The sequence below is a fragment of the Symphalangus syndactylus genome, chromosome 7 (assembly GCF_028878055.3).
Source record: "Symphalangus syndactylus isolate Jambi chromosome 7, NHGRI_mSymSyn1-v2.1_pri, whole genome shotgun sequence".
Taxonomy (NCBI): domain Eukaryota; kingdom Metazoa; phylum Chordata; class Mammalia; order Primates; family Hylobatidae; genus Symphalangus; species Symphalangus syndactylus.
The window spans coordinates 100,110,377-100,119,261 of record NC_072429.2 but is presented as its reverse complement, the minus strand read 5'-3'; the positions used below and the strand labels follow the sequence as shown (position 1 = coordinate 100,119,261).

General features: G+C 42.7%; 1 protein-coding gene and 1 pseudogene across 1 annotated transcript; one reads left to right on the top strand and one right to left on the bottom strand.

The window, feature by feature from the left end:
• Positions 1–643: 643 nt before the first annotated feature.
• Positions 644–5,281, bottom strand: LOC129485853 (nascent polypeptide-associated complex subunit alpha-like). Its single transcript, XM_055284852.2, has 2 exons — positions 4,383–5,281; positions 644–1,304 (listed from the first exon to the last, which is right to left on the bottom strand). Exon 1 carries the CDS (start codon positions 5,215–5,217, stop codon positions 4,573–4,575), a length of 645 nt encoding a protein of 214 aa, XP_055140827.1. The 5' UTR covers positions 5,218–5,281; the 3' UTR covers positions 644–1,304; positions 4,383–4,572.
• A 1,818-nt stretch (positions 5,282–7,099) lies between these two features.
• On the top strand, positions 7,100–7,714 carry LOC129485762 (double homeobox protein A-like; annotated as a pseudogene).
• The last annotated feature ends 1,171 nt before the right edge of the window (positions 7,715–8,885 follow it).

The following is an 8,885-nucleotide window of genomic DNA, read 5'->3' as shown; positions in this document are numbered from 1 at the left end:
AATGGATGCTATGAATTTCCTTTTGATACACATTAATTATATTTGAGTTTCTCATTTGAAAATCACTTGAAAGAAGTATGTCAAAGCTTTTCTGGCTGGGTGCGGTGGCTCATGCCTGTAATCCCAGCACTTTGGGAGGCTGAGACAGGTGGATCACCTGAGCTCAGGAGTTCGAGACCAGCCTGGCCAACATGGAAAAAACCCATCTCTACTAAAAATACAAAAAAATTAGCCAGGCGTGGTGGCAGGCACCTGTAATTTCAGCTACTCAGGAGGCTGAGGTGGGAGAATTACTTGAACCCAGGAGGCAGAGGTTGCAGTGAGCCGAGATTGTGCCACTGTACTCCAGCCTGGACAACAGAGACTCTGTCACCAAAAAAAAAAGAAAGCTTTTATTTTTTAAACTTTCTAACAGAGAGAGCATCGCAGCAAATCACCCAAGACTATGGCACTAGGCACCTCACTTCCTGAGGACCTTCAGGTTTGTCTACGGAGCATTTCTAGGATCTCGTGATGGTGCCAGATATTTTGTTTATTTCAGAACCTCTTCTCAGGGAGCCTTATATTAAAGTGAATTCTCAGTAGAAACAATTTCTCTTCAGCTTATCCTTCCTGGAAAGATCTGATAGGAGTAAACGAGAAAGCATTTTTTAAAACGGTTTATTCATTACTCATTTAAAACATGAAAGTATTTACGGAGCTCTGTTGACATGGAGGAGCCCAGGCTGGCCTTCACGGAGTTTACATTCTATCAGAGGGACCTATCAGATTTGCATGCAGTGAAGTGCAGTAAAGTTTGCTAAGTGCTATTATAACGGTATAAACAAAGCAGTCAGAAGAGTGATTACTTGCAGCTGGACATGGAGGAGGCATTCTCAACAGCTTTACAAAAGAGAGATTTTACCAGACCCAGAAGAGAGAGAGGATCATTCAAGTGACAGGATCAGCAAAGGCAGAGCCACAGGGCTAGGACAACAGGCTGCCCATTTGAAGGAGATGAGAACAGCAGCCTGGTGTGGCTCTCCCAGGGCCACAAGAGGAGTCACCAGAGATGGTGCCAGAGAGGCTGATAAGGACAGGTTTGAAGAGCTGGAAGAGTCTACTTAGAAATTTGAAAATCATTCTTCAGGCAATCAGGAGCCATCGAAACGTTTTGAGCAAAACCAGGTCATGACTAGATCTGTGATTAAGGAAGATCATTCTGAGACAGGTCCTCAGTCCTTGACCAGGCAGCACAGTTGACAACATGGTTAGACATTTTAGGGGTGATGTTGGTGAATTTCCAGGATAGCCGTTGTGGGAATCTGTAAAAAAAAATAAAAAATAAAAAATAAAACACTTGAGGTAGGAAATAAGGTTGTCTGCTTTGCTCTGACCTCAGCCTTTGCTCATTTATCTGCTGGGATTTGATGAGACTCATTCTAGCCTCTTTTTTTGCTCTGCCACCACCAAGGGTAGTGGTCCTGGCCCCAGGCACTCAGCTCCCCTTCTCCATGAGCTCCCTGCTCTAGATACTGAGGCTCAAGACAGCAAGTCAAGTCAGTTGTGTTGAGTGAATGTCATGCATGAGGAATCGTGTTGTGGATGCTGTGATGCACTACCCAGATGCCCATCCACGAATGAAGAACTCACCCCCTCACTGCTGAGGGTGCTGCCAGCCCACGACCTTCAGCTGTCAGTCTAACTTCACGAGCTGACAGTTCAGGAGAGTCATCCCATCTTCAGAATTCTAAGTCAGGTCAAATGAGACTTTCTTTGAGATTGTACTGCAGCGCGACTTCTTCCTCTGCCCAATCCTGCTTCCTCCCCTTCTCTTCCACAGGCACTGGACCCAAAAATATTCCTTATAAACCTCCTACATGTGAACCTTCATCCCACGGTGTGCTTCCTAGGAACACCCCTGAAACAGATAGAAAGAACCAGAATCAAGGACTAGAAGACAGTGTGTGTCCATCACACGATGACTGTGCTGTCCGGGATGAACCTCAGTGCTTCCCTCGAGGAATGCGGCCAGGACTCAATGAGGCTTTCAATGATTTTTGATTCAGATAATGGATGGAACTTTCTCTGTAAATGTTTTAAAAGCCCATACAATTGTCGGTTATCATTATTTATAGTTGGAAAGGAGAACAAAGATAACCTCAATGGAAAACTGAAAGATGAGACTGGATTCAAAGTTGGAGACCCTGGAGCAGAGAGGGAAGGGGAGAGGATGTCACAATTGCTCAGAGGGGACATAATGAAGATGAGAAGGAGACTAATACTCAGAAATGGGCCATCAAGAGTGTGCGAGGCTTCAGAAACATCAAGTGGGTTAAGCAATGATGAAAAGTGTTAGACTTAAGAGCAATGCTGACACTCAATTTTCTAGGAACGTTTGATTGGTCATCAGTAGCCTATTTGGAGAAACATGGAGCAGGAACATATCTGTCTCATTTTCCACTACGGACCCTGTGCCTAAGAAGCTGCTGGTACCCAGGGAGCCCCTAGCAACTATTTATTATTGTCGAATAATTCTTAGGTGTTTGAAAGCAAAGTGTATAGTTTATTGCCACTAGTGAAGACAATTATTGAAGTAGTATGTTGGAAAATTTGTCTGCTACTGACCTCTGCCACACACCTGTGAACACACTCATCTACCTACCCATGCTCTATCCAGCACCTGGTTGCTGACTACAAACAGAATTACTTCCCTAGTATCTTGGAAGGTGTTTTTCCTATACACACGACCTAGAAGGAAATCTCTAAGCCTATCCCTATACTTTTTTTTTTTTTTTTTAGTAGAGACAGGGTTTCACCATGCTAGCTAGGCTGGTCTTGAACTCCTGACCTCGTGATTTGCTCACCTCGGCCTCCCAAAGTGTTGGGATTACAGGTGTGAGCCACCACACCTGGCCCTCCCATACTTCTTTAAGGCCACTATACCTCTTTGAACATTGATCATTCTTGAAAGAGTATGCAAATAAACCACTAATAAGATGGCATGCATCTGAATTTAATCAGGAAAGGGTAAACAAAAGGCCGGGTGCAGTGGCTCATGCCTGTAATCCCAGCACTTTGGGAGGGTGAGGTGGGTGAATCACGAGCTCAGGAGATCGAGACCATCCTGGCTAACACGGTGAAACTCCGTCTCTACTAAAAGTACAAAAAATTAGCCAGGCATGGTGGCGGGCACCTGTAGTCCCAGCTACTCGGGAGGCAGAGGCAGGAGAATGGTGTGAACCTGGGAGGTGGAGCTTGCAGTGAGCCAAGATGGCGCCACTGCACTCCAGCCTGGGTGACAGTGCAAGACTCCTTCTCAAAAAAAAAAAAAAAAAAAAAAAGTATAAACACATGTTATAAAATTAGATTAAAGATCTAAACACACATTTTGAGGGATATACTCATAGGATATTGAAGGCAGAGGAATTGTTTCCAAATAAAACAGCCTCCTTTGAAGTGAGAGTACATCAAAGCAAGTTCTTCTTACCTCTAGGAATGTAGGCTTCTTATAAATTTACATGGCCACTTGAATGGGTGATCAGGGCATAATTTCCCCTTCCCATTTTGACCTATTTCGGTTGATGTTTAGTGCATCACCACACAATGATTTGTCTATTTCCCCACTAGACTATGATTTTTTTTTTAGGGTAGGGACTTCTTATTTAATCTCTAGTTCCCTACCACATTGCAAATGACCTGTTGCTTGGGAGACACTAAAAGGATATTGAAGGAAGGGGGAAGAGCAAAGAAAGGGAGAGGAGGAGAATGGAATGGAGTCCAGTTAGACTCATGGCGCTCATTCATAGTTGTCAAAACACTCAATTCCTGTTGGCCTTGAGGGAGCTTCCTGACTCACAGAGCACTGCGGGATAGTGAGAAATAGGCAAAATTTGGAATCAGGAGACTTGGGTTTGTGTCCTGGTTATGCCATTTTATGCATGTGTGTCCTTAGATGAGGCATTTAACCCCCAAGCCTCAATATCGTCTTCCATAGATTGAGGATTATTATGTCTACCTTAAAGAGATCTTGAGTGATTAAGTGAAATAAAATATGTGAAAGCATTCAGCATTTTTTTTTTGACGGAGTCTTACTCTGTCACCCAGGCTGGAGTGCAGTGGTGCAATCTCAGCTCACTGCAACCTCCACCTTCTGGATTCAAGTGATTTTCCTGCCTCAGCCTCCTGAGTAACTGGGATTACAGGTGTGCACCACCACGCCCAGCTAATTTTTGTATTTTTAGTAGAGACAGGGTTTCACCATGTTGGCCAGGCTGGTCTTGAACTCATGACCTCAGGTGATCTGCCTGCCTTGGCCTCCCAAAATGCTGAGATTCAGGCATGAGCCATGGCGCCCAGCAAGCGTTCAGAAAATTTTTAAATGCCATTTAATTGTTACCTACCATTATTATTACCCTGAAATCAGAGCCATGTTCCACTGAATTCTCTTTTCTGTTTAATTTGGCAAAATACTGTCTTTTTTTTTTTCATCCAACAAGAAGCCATAACTTTATTTATGATAGAAACAGTACAAATTTCAAACCAAGCTGCAGTTACTCCTCTGAGACACCAAAAACAGTTGCTTTCAGATGGTTACATTGTTGATTCCATAATAGCATTTACAATATCATTACTGTTTTTCAGGGCTTGGACTGCCTTTGCTCCCGGCACATTTGCTTGTGACATGACCAATTCTATGTCCTTAACTTCTACACCTGCTTCATCGACCTCTTCCTCTTCACTCTCCTCTTGTACAGCTGGAGCCTGTGTGTTTTCTTGAATATTTGAGACAGCTTCACCTTGAACTTTGAATTTCTCAGCAGCTGCTAGTTGTGCTTGCTGAGATAAATCTTCGATCTCGGCTTCCCCAAAAACTATGTAGATATCCGAAGCAGGGCTCTTGTAGACATCTGGTTTTATGATGACAAAGACGATATTCTTAGATTTCCGGATAGTGACTCTAGTAACTCCTGTAACCTGTTGAAGACCCAATTTGAACATAGCCTTCCGTGCCTTCTTTTCACTCCGCCTCTGTTTTGCTTTACTGACTGGTTCTTCATCAATTTCAGCTGCTACTGCCAGCTGGGCTTGTTGTGTGGTTACCTGGGTGGAATCCTGTTCTTCAAGCTCTGGTACTGACTCATCACTGTCAGATTCTGTTCCAGACCCTGTCTCAGCCTGGGGCTGCAGCAGCTCCTGCTCTATAGCAGGGACGGTTTCCGTGGCTTTGCCGGGCATTTTGTGGAGGGAACGTGGAATCAAGATGGCGGCAGAAAGAGAGCCAGCGAGAGCGTGACCCACGTCTGTTGCAGAAGGAAGCCTGGTGCCCAAAACCCTGTCTTTTGATAGAATACTTTAAAGAAGGGGGGAAAGTCTGATTTTAAATTCATTTTCTCTTCTTGTTCTCAGGATTTCGGTAAAGTGTATTGGATGGTTATCATTTTTAAAAAACTGAGAGCAACAGTGATTCCAATCAAAGGTTTGCTGTTGGCCTCCAGTTAAATCAGAACCACTTGAGAACTTTATAAAATACAGATTCCCAAGTCCCAATTCCGAGGACCTCAATTCAATTGTCCTTGAGTGGGGATGGGGAAACGTGTAGCTTAAAAAGCCACCCAGCTGAGTCTGATGAGAAACCAGGCTAGGAAACCTGGACAGGCTGCTTTCTCCATTTAAAACTGTCAGCACCTGTAATCTGAGCACCTTGGGAAGCCGAGGTGGGGAGATCACTTGAGGTCAGGAGTTCGAGACCAGCCTGGCCAACATGGTGAAACCTTGTCTCTACTTAAAAATACAATACAGCCAGGCATGATGGCGCATGCCTGTGATCCTAGCTACTCGGGAGGCTGAGGCAGGAGAATCACTTGAACCTTAAGGCAGAGGTTGCAGTGAGCTGAGATCATGCAACTGCCCTCCCATGTGGGCGACAGAGTGAGACTCTGTCTCGAAAACAAACAAACAAAAAACTGTCAGAAAAGCTCCAAGTTCAGGCAAGAGAGTTTATGAATATGCCCTTTCTACCTGGTTAATTGTCAGCTGAATAAACCCTCACATGCTATGAGGGTTCATGGCATTCAAACTTGTTGTTTGAAACTAGCAATGTTATAGAAATGCCAGCCTCAGCCTGAACATGCCTTTTCTGTAACAAATTCACAGGAGGGCACATGCACCTAAAATCAAAGCTCTGGAGCTAGAGTGGGAAATACAGGATTAGTAGGGCTCTCAGAAAAAGCATTTTGATCTCTTTTGTCTCATTTCCTCAGCTTCAGGAGAAAATGGCATAAGGCGTACCTCTGTCTATTTTACAGGGATTTATTATGATTATCATTATTATTATTTATTTCACTATTTTTTTAGAGACAGGGTCTCACTTTGTCACCCAGGCTGGAGTCCAGTGGTGTGATCATAGTTCACTGCAGCCTCAAACTCCTGGGCTCAAGCAATTCTCCTGCCTCAGCCTCCTGAGTAGCTGGGACTACAGGCATGCACCACCACACCTGACATACAGGAATGTTTTGACTTGAAAATGAATGTGAAAAAGTAATGGTGATTCGAACTTTTTGGAAAAACTCCTCTGCCTCATCATCTTTGGGCTCAGGGTATCTCCAGAGTTACCATTCAGCACAAATCTTATAAAAATTGAAATTCTACAGTTCTATTCCAATTCCACTGGGACTCATGTATGGCTGGTGGTAAATTGGTACAACCACTTCAGAAAACTGTTGAGTAGTAGCTAGCAAAGCTAAACATTTGCATACCCTATTTTGCTCCTATGCACATACCCAACAGAAATGTTTACAACGTTTACCAAAAGTCATGTACTAGATCTGCATAGTATTAATTATAATAGCTCAAAACTGAAATTACCCAAATGACCATGTACAGTAGAATGGATAAATAAATTGTAATATATTTGCACAGAATACCATACAAAAAAGAAAATGAATTATCTATAATTGCATGCAAAATTAGATGAATTTCACAAGCATGAGTTTGAATGAAAAGCTAGACAGGAAACAGTCAATACTGCACTTACATAAAGTACAAAACTGGCAAAACTAAGAAGTTGAGATTATGGGTCTCCCAGACAGTAGCTCAGCTTCCAGGACTCTCTTCCAGCATGACCGAAGACACCTCTTCACACAAGATGGTAGCAACAAATTATAGGTGCAGTCGCACCAAACTCACAGATCAATTGAAAATCCTCATCAATACCTTTGATCAAAAACCTTGCTCAGGTTATTCTACCAAACAAAAACTTGCTTTATAAATCCATACAGAAGAGTCAATAATCCAAATTTGGTTTCAGAATTGAAGAGCTAGGCACGGATTCCAGAAAAGACCAGAACCAGAGACTTTAGAATCAAACCAGAGCCATGGACAAGATCAACCTGGTGCAGAGGTTCAAAGTAGAAAAGCCAGACGGTGTTGTACCACCTGCAGCGCCTCTCAATTATGCACTCTCATCAAGGGATTTTTGAAAAACCCATAACTTAGGATTGATTCCACGAAACAACTTGCTAAAGAAATTAGTGTTCCAGAGTCAAGAGTCCAAATTTGGTTCTAAAATCAAAGATCTGGATTTCATCTCCAGAGAAAAAGGGAACCTGTTGTGTCCTTGGAACAAGAAGACCAGGGGCAAGATTTCTTGAGAGACTTTCAAGGTACAGAAGATACACAGAATGGCGCCGCCCTCACTAGCAACTCTCATTTCTCTAGAGCCAGAACACGGTGAACACAGTCAAGTTCAGTGTATTTGATATTATCAACTTGGGCCCCAAATCTCTCTCATAGTCTTCCTGGGAGATGGGAAAGGACTTGGCCGGGTGTGGTGACTCACACTTGCAATCCCAGCACTCTGGGAGGCCAAGGCAGGAAGATTGCTTGAGCCCAGGAGTTTGAAACCAGCCTGGGCAACATAGCAAGACCCTGTCTCTACTATCAAAAATGAAATAAATAAAAGGGACTGTAGGAAGCAGAGATAAGTACAGGAGGCGCCACACTACCCTATTGACGCAGCCTGGATCCAGAGTTCAGCAGACCTGAGACGATGAAAATAAACTTAGTAATAATAATTTAAAAAAAGATCATGGTTACCCTTGGGGAGGAGGTAGGGAGTTAGTGATTGTAAGAAGATATGAGGGGCACTTCTGGGGCACTAATATATTGTATACTGATTCTTTTTTTCCCCTTTTTTATTTTTTAAATCTTTGTAGATACACAGTAGGTGTATAAGATTCTGTTTCTTGATCTGAGTGATGGTTATACAAGAATGTTTAGTTTAAAAATTAATTGAGTTGTATATTTATGATATCTGCACTTTTCCATGCATATTACACTTCAATTAAAAGTTGAAATGTAAGCATGCTCCTGAAAAAAAGAAAAAAAAGTTGAAATTAACTCCAAGAATGCATATCCAAAGCGTAGCTGATGATGCTCAACAAGGGAAAACTGACATTTATTTATAGCAGGACTCACTTTCTTTTAAATTATTTTATTATTTATTATTAATTTTTTAAAGATGTGCTCTTGCTCTGTCACCCGGGCTGGAGTTCTGTGTAGCAATCCTACCTCACTGCAGCCTCGAACTCCTGAGCTCAAATGGTCCTCCTGCCTCAGCCTCCCGAGTAGCTGAGAATACAGGCATGCACCACCACACCTGGCTAGTCTCTTTCTTTTTAAAGATGCTAGGAAGAGCCCACATCCTGCAACCTCTGAACAGTTTTCCCAACTGACTATTTTGGTTATCTTTAAAGAAGTCTGATCAAAAAAAAAAAATCTTAAAAAAAAAAAAGCCCATTAGGTGTATTTTACAAAGGCTTCCTGAGCTGATAATATAATTCAACTATGCCTTCTGAAATGAAGGAGAACATTTCCTCCACATCCATAGAAACTTTCTTTTTGCC

What these genes read in the sequence shown, in the direction of transcription:
- LOC129485853 (XM_055284852.2), bottom strand. Translation starts at nt 5,217, where the DNA reads ATGCCCGGCAAAGCCACGGAAACCGTCCCTGCTATAGAGCAGGAGCTG.